The sequence below is a fragment of the Myotis yumanensis genome, unplaced genomic scaffold, assembly GCF_028538775.1.
Source record: "Myotis yumanensis isolate MYYU_CA2020_CCGP unplaced genomic scaffold, mMyoYum1.0.hap1 SCAF_3, whole genome shotgun sequence".
NCBI lineage: Eukaryota > Metazoa > Chordata > Mammalia > Chiroptera > Vespertilionidae > Myotis > Myotis yumanensis.
This window is the reverse complement of record NW_027223754.1, coordinates 206214099-206227938: the sequence shown is the minus strand read 5'-3', so window position 1 is coordinate 206227938 and position 13840 is coordinate 206214099. Positions and strand designations below refer to the sequence as shown.

The window sequence follows — 13840 nt, the reverse complement described above, 5'->3', positions numbered from 1 at the left end:
GGACACAAAACTCTTCGTGTCTAGCGTATCTGGGCCAAGCTACCCTCCCCACGTGTTGGAGAGACTGGGCCAGGCCGGGTGAGGGTGCTGGCTGAGTGCCTCCAACTGGTGACTCCTCCAGGCTCTACCAGGCGATGCTAGTGGCACATACCAGACCCCTTTTCCTGTGATTTTGTGGTTACTTTTCCCCTGAGTGGCGATTTTCCTCACACCTGAGGGAGGCAGACTGGGTGGGGATTATCTGGGGGCTGAGAAGGCTTATTGAACAAAGAATTTGTCCAAGACCCCTCCTCCAAGCTGTCGTCATCCCAGGTGACCTTTCTTGTGATGTCGGGGGTCCATCTGAGCCCTACTAAATAGTCACTGAGTCTTTTGGGTCCCTAAGTGGGGTGCCCATCTCACCTCATGTGGCTTTGTAGCCCCCACCCACGTTGGTCCGCCAGGAGACCCAGTTCACCGAGGCCGTGGACATCCGTCTGGGGTCCTTTCTGCGTTCTTATCAGAGGGCCCCTTGGACAACAGGACTCTGCTCCTGTGGGTCTGGCATGATTCTGCTCCTCACAGGGGGTGTGGTGTGTCCAGCGGCAGTCAGGCTAGTGAAAGGGAGAGGAACCAGGAGGAAGACAGGTTACAGGAAAAACAAGACAAAAATAACTGTAAAGAGCACCAGAGGCCAACTGTGACACTTGCTCTGAGTCTTGGCCCCTCCCCTGAGTTGCCTGGTGCAAGGCCCACCTCTCCCCTCACCTTGGCTTCCTCTTCTCTGCAACCAGCCCTTTGCTGGGGGATCATGTCAGGCTCTGCTGTGTGGTCCACATGCAATACCATCATCACTCTGCCGCCCTTCCCTGAAGAGGGGGGAGGTGGCTGTGGCGCCTCATGGACATTGGTCCGGGATGAGCAGGACTCATGGAGGGGCCACGTTGGCCTCTGGGGTCCATGCCCAGCCCTGCCTTGGGGGGGTAAGGAGGGCAAAGAGGAAAAGACCATCAGCTGCACCGCTTACAGGCAGAGCCATTTCCCTCCTGTTTCTTGATCTGTAAAATCCAGGCGGTGATTCCTGGAGCCGGTGTGAGAATCAAACAGGAAAGGCCTGGAAGGTGCCCGCACGGTGCCGGGCACGCACTCAGCCCTGCGTCCGTTCCGTTTTCAGATGTTTCTGTGTGACGGCGACACTGGGCTTCCTATAGAAAGATCTGCTGTCAAGAGGAAAGGGGCCCGGAGAGGGAACAGCCGGCTTCTCTCTGCCGACGCCCACAACCTTGTGCTCCCACAGACAGCCATGGCCACCAGGGAGGGCCTCCTCGGACAGGTCGCCGTGGTTCCGAGGCACTGACCCTGCCACCAGTGACAGGTTCCGAGAGGCCTGATCTAAAGGGTCAGGGGAGACGCAGACACAGTGGCCTTGGGCCTCCCCCAGGGGCCAGGGGAGCAGAGCCTGCAGGGGACAGCGGACTCTGGGAGGGGGAGATGCCGGAGGGCTTCTCAGAGGAGGTGATCCCAGAGTTGGGGTTTGAAGGATGAGCATGTTGTTCCAGGTGGAGAAGCAGGTGCTCCTGGCAGAAGGACCTACAAAAGCAAATGTCTGGAAACAGCCTGGGCAGGGCCTTCAGTAGGAGCAGGGACCAAGGCGATGCAAGGAGGCAGTGAGCATCTGCTGTGCTCAGGGATGTGCTCATTGCTGGGGACAGAAGGGTGACTAAGGAGAGCATTTGAGGGAGTGTGTGTGTGTGGCGGCGGGGGGGGGGGGGGGGGGGGGGGGGCGCGGTGGAGGGGGGGATGAGAGAGGAGGGTTCTGGGGACAAGCCCATGGGGCAGAGGGAGTAATTTGCCCAGGATCCCACTGTCTGTCTGTGGCAGGTCTTCCTTCTAGAAACCTGAGGGAGGCAGGACGGGCTGAGTGGAGAAGTACCTTGGAGGTCAGACCTAGGGTTGCTCTAAGGCAGTGGTTCTCAACCTTGGCTGCACATTAGAATCACCTGGGAATCTTTTTAAAATCCTGATTTCTGGGCCTCGCCCTCCGGAAATTCTGTTTCTTTGTTACTAATGTTGTGGCCCCACCCCATAACAAAGAAACAGAATTTCCGGAGGATGAGGCCCAGAAATCAGGATTTTAAAAAGATTCCCAGGTGATTCTAATGTGCAGCAAGGTTGAGAACCACTGCTCGAAGGCGTCAGCAGGCAGGGCGGGGCTGGCCTGGCGTGGTGCAGGTTGGGTAATGTGGTTGACCCTGAGTTTCTCAGAACTTGGGTATTTGCTTTCAGTTTTCCACAGATCCAGAAAGTGTTTGTGCGGACACAGCTGCCCAGTGGATGTGCACAGCTAAGAACAAGTGGGTCTTGTTCCAAATCAGCCAGAGGGAGATTCTAGGTAAGTTGGGAGGGTAGGAGCCCCTCCCCCTTCTTCTCATCCTCACTTTCTAAGATAAGGATTATTGTCACTATTGTATAGATGAGGGAAACCTAAGCTGGGGAAGAGGGGAGTGGTAATGTGCCTAAGGGCACATGCAGCAGTGGCAGAGCCCACATTGGAACCCAATTTTTCTGATGTTCCTCCCTACCCCAGTGCCCCTAACAGTGGAGAGGGAGGGGGACACTGCTTGGTGGATTCACATCCTCCCTCCAGCTCAGCTGAGACCTGGTCCAGCTCAGCTGAGACCTGGACTCCCTGAGACAGGAGCCAGTGACCCCAAAGGAAGGGGGATGTGGGGGGATGTGGAGGAGGCAGAGGAGGTGGGGGATGGTAGGTGAGTGAGAGCCTCAGCTCCTTTTCACCTGGCTGCCTTGAGGCTGCCTTCCAGGGCTGCTGCTGAGGCTGATGGGGCAAAGGATTTCCTTTGAGATTTTAAATTGTGACATTGCTTCACACACCCTTTCAGCTTAGTGCAGGGCCTTGTGGGAAACTGAGGCCCTGAGAGGGGAATGGCTGGCCCTGGTGCCACACTGAGACCCTGAGCAGGAGGTGGGTGGGCTCTGCCTCCCTGCTCTTGGCCGGCCTCGCTCATAACCTTGGGGGGATGGGCGATGTAGGAGGTGGTCCTGTGTGTTTGCGCTGGAGGAGACTGAGCCCAGATCCCTGTGTCTGTACAGCAGAGACACACCTGGGAGCTGTTGCCTTATTCACACCACATCCCCCTTAGCCTCCAGCATCAGGAGGTGTGGGCTCTACTCTGCCCTGAGGAGCTGCCTGACACTGGGCAGGCCCCTTCCCTGAGAATGATTTGTTCCTGTGTTTCCCGATGTTTAAAAATCTGGGTTCAGTCTCTCCATGTTGATCCGTAGGCTCCTGGTGCTGTGGACAGCGAGTCACCTGTGGTCTCTGTACCTAATGCACACAGTGCTGCGGCCTCTCACAGTTTCTGCCTTGGCTGATGGTAGCCTTTGCCGTCTTTAATTGTTAAGAAGTCAAATCGGTCACAGTTTCCCTTTATGGCTTCTGGGATTTGTGTCTTGATTAGCTATGTTTCTGCAACTCAACATGAGTTTTAATATTTCTTCCCCCATGTTTATAGTTCTCATTTTGGTTAGATTCCTTTGGGATTGATTGATTTTTGAGGAAGCTTTTGTGTTTGTTTGTTTGTTTGTTTGTTTTATTAATCCTCAGCGGAGGATATTTTTTTTCATTGATTTTTAGAGAGAGTGGAAGGGAGGGAGGGAGGAAGAGGAAGAGTGAGACAAACATTGATGTGTGAGAGATGCATCAATTGTTCTCTCCCAACTGTACCCTGTGCCCTGACCTGGTTCGGGGGTGTACCCTGCAAACCAGGTCCGCGCCCTTGACCAAGAATCAAACCCTCCACTCTTCAGTGAACAAGCTGATGCCACACCCACTGGGCCACACCAGCCAGAGCTGTGCAAGCTTTCTGTTTCTTCTTCCTCCTCCCTTTCGTCTGCATCTGTGTCCTCTTCCTAATGCAGGACATATTTAATGGTACCTACAGCCTTCAAGGAGCCTCTGGTGCAGGAAGCAAAGTGCCTGGCAGCAGGTAGTGAGCAGGAGTGGGAGGGGCTGACTGGAGCTGGGCCTGAGTCCCATAGCTGGGTGCCCCACCTGGGGGAGGGGCGGCTTTGGGATATCCTGCTCAAGGCCAGGCATCAGAATCACTTTTTCATCCTTCTCTTCCTCTTTCTCCTCATATAAAAATGTGATGGCTGCAGGAAGGAGACAGGAGGAAATAAATGGAACTCTCAGAAAGCTGATAGAACTGCCAGAAGTACATTAAATCAGTGGGGAAATTTGTGTGAAATCTGAGTCATAGTTTTTTATCAAGATCAACAAGAAAACCAAATGGAGTGACTCAGTTGAGATTGAAAAAGGGTTTGCTGTGTGGTTGAGTGGCTGATTGTTCTGTGTCCCCGCCATGGCACACACCCAGGCTTGAGCCATCAGTGCCAAGAGCCCAGAGGGTGCCCGGGACAGGAGGGGCAGCAGAAAATAGACCTGGCCCTGTGTTTACAGATACAAATGGTACACAGTTCAGTGGTTATTGGAAGAATGTGAGTCATTATTTGTAAAATCTTAGAGCATCCCGGGCAGAGCAAAGACACGCAGGTGAGCCACCTTAGGATCAGCTATTAATATACCGGCAAGTCCCTTGGCTCTCTGTTTCAGGCAGGTCTCAGAAGGGGTAGCTGATAAATGCTGTTTTTGCTTCTAACAATAAAGCTACAGACAATCAGCATTTCCTTTCTTCCCTTGGCTCCAAGGTAAGATAGTCCAGACAGAACTGAGAGAATCCTCTCCATGGAAATGTCTGTTTCCCTCATGATCGTTCACAGAACAGAAATGATCCAGAGTGTTTTCATTATTATTGATTTGAGATGGAGAGAGACAGAGAGAGGAACATCTATTGCTCCAGCCAGGGCCACAGTGTATTCTCACAATGACGGCCATAGACGTCACTGCCTTCCCTTTGCCTGCCCGTCCCATTTTGGAAAAATTTGGCCTCAACACAGAGCCCATGATTACAGTATGGCCCCATCCCAATGGTCACCAACACAAGGTGCACACTGACACTTCCTAGGAAAGGGCCCTCCAAGCGCTGTGAGACCACACTATCCAACCAAAAGGTTGGTCATCCACGCATCCTTCAAATTGACTTGTGATCAAAAGGGGGACCGTGGATGAAAAATGGCTTCTATGCAAAGTAACCTCACAGGGTGATGAGATCATAAATTCCTACCTGGGCAGGTCATGGCGGGGGTCACATCCCAGGCATATACATTTTAGTACAAGGTTTGTTTTCCTTAAGCAAGCCCTGCCCATTGTTTCTGTGCATCTAGGTGAACTCACCTTTGAAATAACCACTCTCAAGAGAGCACAATCTGGCCTGGCTGGTGTGGCTCAGTGGTTGAGTGTTGGCCCCTGAATGAAAACGTCACCAGTTCGATTCCTAGTCAGGGCAAATGCTCAGGTTGTGGGCTCAAAACCCAGCAGAAGGCATGTAGGGGACAGCCACTGGATGCTTCTATCTCATTAGTGTTTCTATCTCTCTCTTCCATTCCCTTCCTCTCTGTAAAGAAAATATAAATATTTCTGGGTGTTATTTTTTTAAAGAAGAGACCACACTCTTGTTGACTGTCCTGTAATCCAATCCCCACCTGCTTTCTGCCAACATCATATAACCTTCCTTACATCCCCTCCTTCATTTCAAATGCAGAGAAGCTGAGAAACTGTTATTCTCCAGAGCATTTTAGATCTCATGCAGTTTGACTCAAATAAACTTTCCCAAAAATCCTTTTAAAAAAATTACAGCCTTAAAAAGGAAGCGCTCTGGCCCATGTTCCAACCTGTATGACATTTGAGGACACTATGCTAAGTGAAATAAAGCCGTCTCAGGAAGATAAACATTGTGTGATTCCACTTAAATGAAGCTCTCGAATCCGTAGAGATGAGAAGTAGAATGGCAGTTTCCAGGGGCTGGGAGGTGGGGGAATGTTTAGTGGGTACACAGTTTCTGTTTTATAAGATGAAGAGAGTTCTGGAGGCTGGATGCACAACAGTGAAAATATAATTTAACACTATTGAACTGTACCCTTAAAAATGGTTAAGGTGGTAAATTATATGTTGTACATGTTTTAGCATAATAAAAGACTTTTAAAAAGAAAGGTGTGTGTGTGTGTGTGTGTGTGTGTGTGTGTGTGTGTGTCTAAAAAGTACTCTGAACTGAAAGATGGAAAAGATTGGCACCTCATATCCTGTGAGCATGAATGTAAATTGGTGCAATTTGTTTGCATTAGAGGTGACTCTAGGCATAAAGGAATTTTTATATGGTGATACCCTCTGTCCCAGTCATTCTATTTATTAAATATCTTAAGGGAAGCAATCTCAAATGCAGATGAACTTTATGCCTGAAGGATGTTTCTGCACTATTTTCACAAAGAACTGGAAAAAGCTAATATCCACCAGTGGGTGTGGGCAGCAGAGAGGACCGGGCAGAGTCAGGAGGGCTGTGCAGCCCACAGCAGGCCAGGGCCACAGGACCCCAGGGCCTTAGGGGATGAGGGTCTTGCAGAAGCAAGAAGGGTGCAGGCTTGGGAAGCTGTAGCCCCAGGAATTTATCAACACAGAGACTTGGCATAGGGTGCAAGACATCGTTTGGGAATGAGAAGTGTCATTTACAAGTAACACAGATGCAATAATAAATGTTTTGTATATAAAAGAGAGTTGAGTGTAGTCTTCACAAACACGGGATTGGGATCAGGAAGACTTGGGCTGGAGTCCTAGCTCTAGCACTACTGTGAGACTTGGGCTAACCCGAGTTTAGGTGAAAACCTAGACTTTGTGATGGTTTCCACCACGTTCCAATGGGAGCCACCATGGCGCCCACCACATGGAATGTGTGAGAGTATTTGATGAGGGAACTCGTAAGGAGCCTGTGGTAGACACACCATCAATATTAGCTGAGTGATTAGTAAACACAATGTCCCCGACCTCAAGCCATTTTCAAAACATTCCTCCCATCTTTCCTTCCCATCTTTCGTGTTTTATTGCTTCCTGGTCTTATTCCCTCTTTGGTTTTTGACTCCTCAGCTGTGTGTTTCCTTGTCTGATGGTCTTCTCGTTGTGCCCCCACAGGACAATAGGATTGTCACTTGGCTTAGAGTGCGCTGGAGTGAGGTGAGTACCTTCTCTTAAATAGTAGCCAGCAGATGCTGGCAGACAGGGAAACACAGTGCATTGAGTCTATCTTGGCACTTGCGGCCTTCCTTCCCTGAAAGAAACTCCTGAGACGGAGCCCCTCGCTGCTCCCTGTTGCTCAGCTGGCTTACCTCCGACCCCAAAATTTGTTTTCTCTTTCCCAAGGGTGAAGCAACACCTCCTTCCAGCTGGACACAGACTAGTGAGCTGAAGGGGAAACTCTGAGATCCCACTGCTGACACCATGACCTCAGAAGCTGACAAGATCTGCCCAGGTAGTCAGCTTCCTCCTCTCTAGCTGGTTCCTGCTCATGATCTAGAATTGAGGGAGGTGCCTCCATGATGGTTTAAGCAACACAGGAATCAAGAACCTGAAAGGAAATTAATGAGTGTCCCTGAGCCTCCAAGAGGGACCAAGGGGAGTTCCCTCAACCAGAAGTCTATTTGAGGACCTCCTTCCTGGCTCTCTCCTCAGGCTGCTCACTGCCTTTCATCCTCTGCAACTCATGCAATGACTCCAACAAGGCCAGGACAGCCTATGGGAGGTGGGAATTTCTTGTCCCTGCACCTGGAACCTGCTAGCTCCTGTAGAAACCTTCCCCTCCCAAGAACTGCCACCTCCCACAGCTGTGCAGGGTCCCTGACCTGTGCTCCCAATTATAAACATCTGCGTACCAGTGTGACTGTCAGGCAGGAACTTCTTCTGTTGATCTCAGATACCCCTGCGGAGGCCCACTTTGTTATTTCCCACACCCACCCACAGCCTGGCCCACAAATACACAGATGCAGTGTTCTGGGTTTCTCCATCTCAACCCAGGTTTACTTTCTCCCTCAGGGGGTGAAGCAAGAAAAGGAAAAAACACCCCTCCAACCACCCAAATCAACACTGCATTGCCTAGGCAACCAAATCACCCCCCCCCAGGAGAGGATAAAACTTGTTCCTGTTGAAACATAAGGGAGGAGAGGACAGATCAGAAGTCTGCCGCTCCTGAGCGGACTCTCAGGTCCATTCCTATGGATAAACAAGATGACCTCTTGTTTAAGGAGTGGGCGAGGGTGGGATCAGAGGTGCTTACTAGGATCTGTGGCCCCTGAGGCCAGCCTGGAGGGGGGAGAGCTGATACTGATTGATCACAGGATTAGAGCTGAGGCTCCAACCCCCAGCCACCTGAAGATACGCCTCCACTGCCCACCTTGGAGCACCTGTGAGAAGCAGGAAGAATCCTCTTTGCCTGGTAGCTTTACTCCATCAGTGGCATGTGATCTGAAACATTATTTTCAAATTTATAAAAATCCCATAGGTAACCTATAGGGTAGAATTCAGAAATCACATGAACTTTTGAAACATAAGGAGGCTTCAACCTACTGTAAGGAAATGTCTGATGGTTGGCCTTGGATTGCACCTTTGAGCTTTCTGCTTCTTGGCTTGGGCCTTCTTTTCCTGAGTTTCGCTTTCTTTTCTGTGAAATACGAATAATATGTCTTGTGTGTATATGGCAGGAAACACATTTCCATCCTGTCTCTGCACACACAAAACATACACCAGTCCCCAGTGCCTTATCTGAATTTCCAGAGTCTCCCAAATCCCTGAGAGTCACACATTTTTTAAAAGATTTATAAAAGTTGTTGATTTATACAGAGAGAGAGAGAAATAGAAACAAGTGGGAGAGGGAGAGAACTAGTGTCTCTCCCTCATCTCATAAGGACACCATTCATATTGGATTAGGTCTCACACTTATGACCTCATTTAACCTTATAAAATACAGTCACATGGGGGCTGGCCATTGTTGCTCAGTGATTGACAGTTGACCCATGAACCAAGAGGTCACTGGTTCAATTCCCATTCAGGGCACGTGCCTGGGTTTCGCGTTTGATCTCCAGTAGTGGACTAGAAGGAGGCAACGGATTTATGCTTGTTTCATATTGATGATTCCACCTCTATACTTCACCCTTCCTCTCTATATAAAAAGCAATAAAAACATATTAAAAGTAAATGAAAAAGTACAGTCACATGGGGTGTCAGGCCTGCAATATATAAATTTGGGGGGACAGTTCTGTCCATAACACCAGGTAACTCAACAAAAGTACCCCAGATTTTTTTTAAAAGTCCCCCAGGTGACAGCTGCTGAGAAAGACGAACATTTCACCACTTTGTTTATACTCAATTCAATTTCCATTCTACCACAATTTGTTCTAACCTTATTCTTTTTTCTTTCCATCTAGAGGGCAAAGACTTTGTTGAAGTCATTGAATATTTAATAGACCCAAGGAACAAAGAGAAATTGCAATGCCTGCTGAGTGATGAAGCCTGGAAGAGATTTGTGGCTGCAGCCAAGTTGTCCAGGTAACCTCCAGGGGATGCCTGTATTGTCACCCCATCTCCCCCTGGATCTAGATTCCTCTGGCAGGCACACTCCTCCAGTCTGGGTCCTGTGCTTGGGGTTGAAGAAGTTCTTTCTCAACAGTCCATGAGGAACATTTCCTTCATATCATTTGTTGGCAGAGAAGGGCCCCGGTTGAGAAGAGATGAGGCCTGCTGGGCAAGGTTACGTGACTGTGGGCTCGTTACTTAACCACTCTCTGTCTTATTCATTATTTCTATTTCATTGTGAGGAAAATAGGATAATGCGTGTAAACTGTTTAGCCTAATGACTGACATAGTAGGTGGGCAGTTGACATGAACTTTTAAAAAGATGCCGGGAAAACACAGGGCCCAAGCGTCTTCTTGTTGGATATGAGAACCATGTAGGACTTCCTGTGGGACAAGCCAGAAAATTCCTGGCACAGTGTGTGTCCCTGGGGATTTTGGCTAGAGAGCCTGCTCTCCCTAAGAAAGGGATTGTACAAACTCTTCAGGGTCCTGCTGGCCTGGAAGGCAGAGAGCTGAAGTGAAGCTGGACTATGTTGGGTTGAAAACTGACTGTATCTCTGCCCAACTCTCGGGCTGTGGGCTTATTTCATCTACCTCTTCAATGGAATGGCAAGTCTGTCTGATATGACTATGGTGAAGGTCTTGGGGTGAACTGCATAATCAAGGGTGAAAAAGCAAGTGCAGTCATCTTGTCTGGAGGCCCTGAGAGGCCTGAAGCAGGGTCAGAGCCCGGAGTTGGATGGAGCCAGGGTGGTCCTGGTGGGAGGACTGGTAGGAAGGCTTGGCTGGGACTAGAGTGAGGCAGTTGAGGCATGTGGGTACAAGATTAAGGTGGCCAGGGGCCTAATAATGGAGGGCCGAGCAGTGGCAGGGGGCACATTTCTTCCTTCCCTGATTTGATCCCCTCTCTGCTGGGGGTAGAGGACCCTGGGTGATTTGTCCTCCACACCCTGACTGTCAGCTGGAGGGCTCATGACCTCCTTGTGGGACCCTCTTTTATTCTCCCTGGAGTAACCCTGACCAGAGGGAAGGCAGTGTGGCTTGGTGACCGCTTCCAGTCAGAATGGGTGGCTGCCAATGTGGTGTAATCTCAGAGACTCTGAGTAGATGCACATGTTCCCACCATAGAGAATAGGGCTTCTTGCACCAGCTCATCCAATCAGTGGTTTCAGCTTTAGCAATTCATACACCTGCCTTTGTTAATCACCTGTCATTCATTATTACAGGGATGAGGCAGATGCACTCTATGAAGACTTGAGCCAGCTGGAAGCACTCATGGCCGAGGAGGACAAAGACATGTCCTCAGCAGACCAGCTGCATGTGGATACCTTTATGAAGGCGTTTCCTCAGGTGAAACAGGACCTTGAGGAATGCATAGGAAAGCTCTACGCACTTGCAGATGAGGTTGACAAGGTGCACAAGGACTGCACCATCACCCAAGTGGCGGCCTCTTCCACGGGCATTGTGTCTGGCATTCTGACCATCGTTGGCCTGTCTCTGGCACCTGTGACAGCAGGAGCTAGTCTGGTGCTTTGGGCAACTGGGGTGGGACTGGGGGCAGCAGCTTCCGTGACCAGTGTGACCGCCGGCATAGTGGACTTCACAAAGAAAAAGTCAGCAAAAGCCAAAGCCAGCCACCTAGTGTCAACTGGCAATGACACAGGGAACTTGGTCATGGAGGATCTACATCGCAACACATTCAAAATTGGGCTCCTTTTAAAAAAGTGCAGCCAATCCCTGGTAGATATTTTGGAGAATTGCCAGGCCTTCAAGCTGGCCAAATCCAATCCTCTCTTTGCAGCTGAGGCTACAAGTGTCATTCGCACTGGGGCAATCTCAGGCCAAAGCAGCAAGCAGCTACAGAAAGCTTTTGCTGGCACTGCTCTGACAATGAGCAAAGGAGCCAGAATCGCTGGTATAGCCACTGCAGGTTTTTTCCTTCTTGTGGATGTAATCCAGCTAGTGAAAGAGTCAAAGCACTTACATGAGGGCGCAAAGGCTCCGTCGGCTGAAGAGTTGAGGAAGCAGGCCCAGGAGCTGGAGAGCATGTTGAAAGAAATCACCTGCATTCACAAAAGTCTACAGGAGGAACTGACTCTGTTTTCCCAGATGTAGGGAGTGGCTATAGGGTTAAGCCTCAGACTGACCTGTAGCAGAGCCACAAACAAGTCCCAGCAAGGAGGGCAGAGCACTCCTAGAATAATTACGCTTAACCTTATAGACCTCCCTAGGTCCTTCCTAGGTAGCTGATGGGCTGTGGGAGGTGCAACAAGTGCTACCAAAACAAGGTGAAACTCACAAGAACATTGTAAACATGTTGACCACTTCCCTTGTTTTGCTTTGTGTGCTCTGACTATAAACTAAAGCTTGTGCTTGCGGGCTGGGTAACTATTTCCTGATCTAGGCACAGTGATCCAACCTAGCCCCAGCTGTATTCTCTTGTCTGTCTTCTTTAACCCTTCACCACCCTCCTCAGGCTCATGGAACCTGGCCGCACATGAGGCACCCAACATGGGGCCTGAGTATGGGGAACTACAATTGTAAGGTGAAAGATGCTCCCATGAGGCATGTTCAGAAAGCAAAAGTAAGGTATGGAGCGAGGTTTGGTAAGCAGCTGGGTGTACAATTCAGGATCTTAGGAAAGGGATCTCTAAAGCAATGTTCAATTAAGCATTTTTAAATTTCTTACGTTTTGTTAGGAACTGTAAAGCAAAGGATGGAAGTCCTGGTCCGTGGGATGCTTAGAGCCAGGCTAGGCTATTTTGTTAAGGAGTGTTTTCTAAGGACTGTCTGATGTAGTCTGTTGTTGATGACCTCAATCCAAATCTGAAGACTATAAAGAAAAATCAGACCCTCCAGGAGGAAATCCAACAGCTTCAGCCTCACACCAACAACATCTTTGCATTAACACCATCTTCACACCAACGACATCATTGCATTGACAGAATCGTTGAGAGATGCCAGAGCATTGTCACAGACTGCAGCAGCCTGAATTTTGAGACCATTCCACAGAGGCTCACCGACCTGCGGCAGCTGTCGGGCCTCCTCATCGAGGAGATGGAGAAGCGGCACCAGCGGTAGGAGGAGGTACAGGGGACCCAGAGAAGATCCTTGTCCCTATGTTCACAGGACTGAGACTTGCCCTGATGACAACAATGCGGAAGAAGAAATAAAGGGTACGCAAGGGGCCGAGGTTCTGACTAGCGTTGGTGAGCTGCCAGGTTTCTGTAAAGTCTTGCACGGCCAAATCTGAGGACTCTGAGTAGATAACTTTCATTTTGTAGCTGAAACTTTCATTTTGTAGAAATAGTAAAATGTTGTGTGTAGTTTGGTTTTTTTTGCAATGGCATTGTTTTATTATTGTTTTAATAGCTGAGCCTTAAAACTTTTATGTTTATTGTAGTAGCTTAAAAACAAAAAAGGGGGAGATGTAGGAAGCAGCTATAGGTTTAATCCTCAGACTGACCTGTGGCAGAGCCACAAACAAGTCCCAGCTTGTAGGGCAGGGCACTCCTAGCATAAATATGCTTAACCTTGTAGTCCTCCCTAGTTCCTTCCTAGGTAGCTAATGAGCTGTGGGAGGTGCAACAAGTGTTGCCAAAACAAGGGGAAACTCACAAGAACATTGTAAACACGTTGACCACTTCCCTTGTTTTGCTTTGTGTGCTCTGACTATAAAATAAAGCTTCAGCTTGCAGGTTGGGTCACTGTTTCCTGATCTAGGCACAGTGATCTGACTTATCCCCAGCTGTATTCTCTTGGCTGTCTTTTTTAACCCTTCACCACCGCTCCGCAGGCTCACCGAACCTGGTTGTGCTGACGCGAAACACCCAGACAGTGCAGGGAGCAGGGGTGTGTGGGAGACAAAGGCATGAACTTATCTTATTAGAGGGTTAAAGTGGGCAAGTTAAAGTGATGGAATTTTGTGTTAAGGAGTATGGTATTTCTATAGCTGAGCACAGCAAAGGAGGGTTTCATGCAGATGGCAAGTGGGTCAAAGAGAAAGAAGGAACCTGGAGCCTGGAATCAGGGAAGAGAGGGGACAAGAGAGTTGGGATGATTGGGGGAGCTTTATTTTGACTAAAGAAGACATTGGGGTCATGAATAAAGTAAGAGAAGTGGAGGAATAAGCACAGAGAAGGCCCTGACTACTAAAAAGTTGACAATGGAAGAAGGCAAAAAAGTTTGAGTTGTTGGGATGTGGGAATTATAGTGGCTCCTGGATTGGCCCTTCCCAGGGTTCACTGTCCCAGCAGGATCCCCGTCTCTCCCTGGTCCTGGTCTCTAGCCCTGCTTTCCAGTTCCAGCTCACCTTTGTCTTCCAGCAGT

The 13840-nt window shown here is 49.3% G+C and overlaps 1 protein-coding gene across 1 annotated transcript; it reads left to right on the top strand.

The window, feature by feature from the left end:
* Positions 1-2286: 2286 nt before the first annotated feature.
* LOC139005758 (apolipoprotein L2-like) lies at positions 2287-13258 on the top strand. The gene is made up of 5 exons (XM_070407965.1): positions 2287-2371; positions 7079-7120; positions 7307-7415; positions 9364-9484; positions 10738-13258. The coding sequence occupies exons 3-5, from the start codon at positions 7385-7387 to the stop codon at positions 11624-11626; spliced, it is 1041 nt and encodes a 346-aa protein (XP_070264066.1). The 5' UTR covers positions 2287-2371; positions 7079-7120; positions 7307-7384; the 3' UTR covers positions 11627-13258.
* The last annotated feature ends 582 nt before the right edge of the window (positions 13259-13840 follow it).

What these genes read in the sequence shown, in the direction of transcription:
- LOC139005758 (XM_070407965.1), top strand. Translation starts at nt 7,385, where the DNA reads ATGACCTCAGAAGCTGACAAGATCTGCCCAG. An exon ending in AGCTGACAAGATCTGCCCAG is followed by an intron (nt 7,416 to 9,363) that starts GTAGTCAGCTTC and finishes CTTTCCATCTAG; the next exon opens with AGGGCAAAGACTTTGTTGAA. An exon ending in GCTGCAGCCAAGTTGTCCAG is followed by an intron (nt 9,485 to 10,737) that starts GTAACCTCCAGG and finishes TCATTATTACAG; the next exon opens with GGATGAGGCAGATGCACTCT.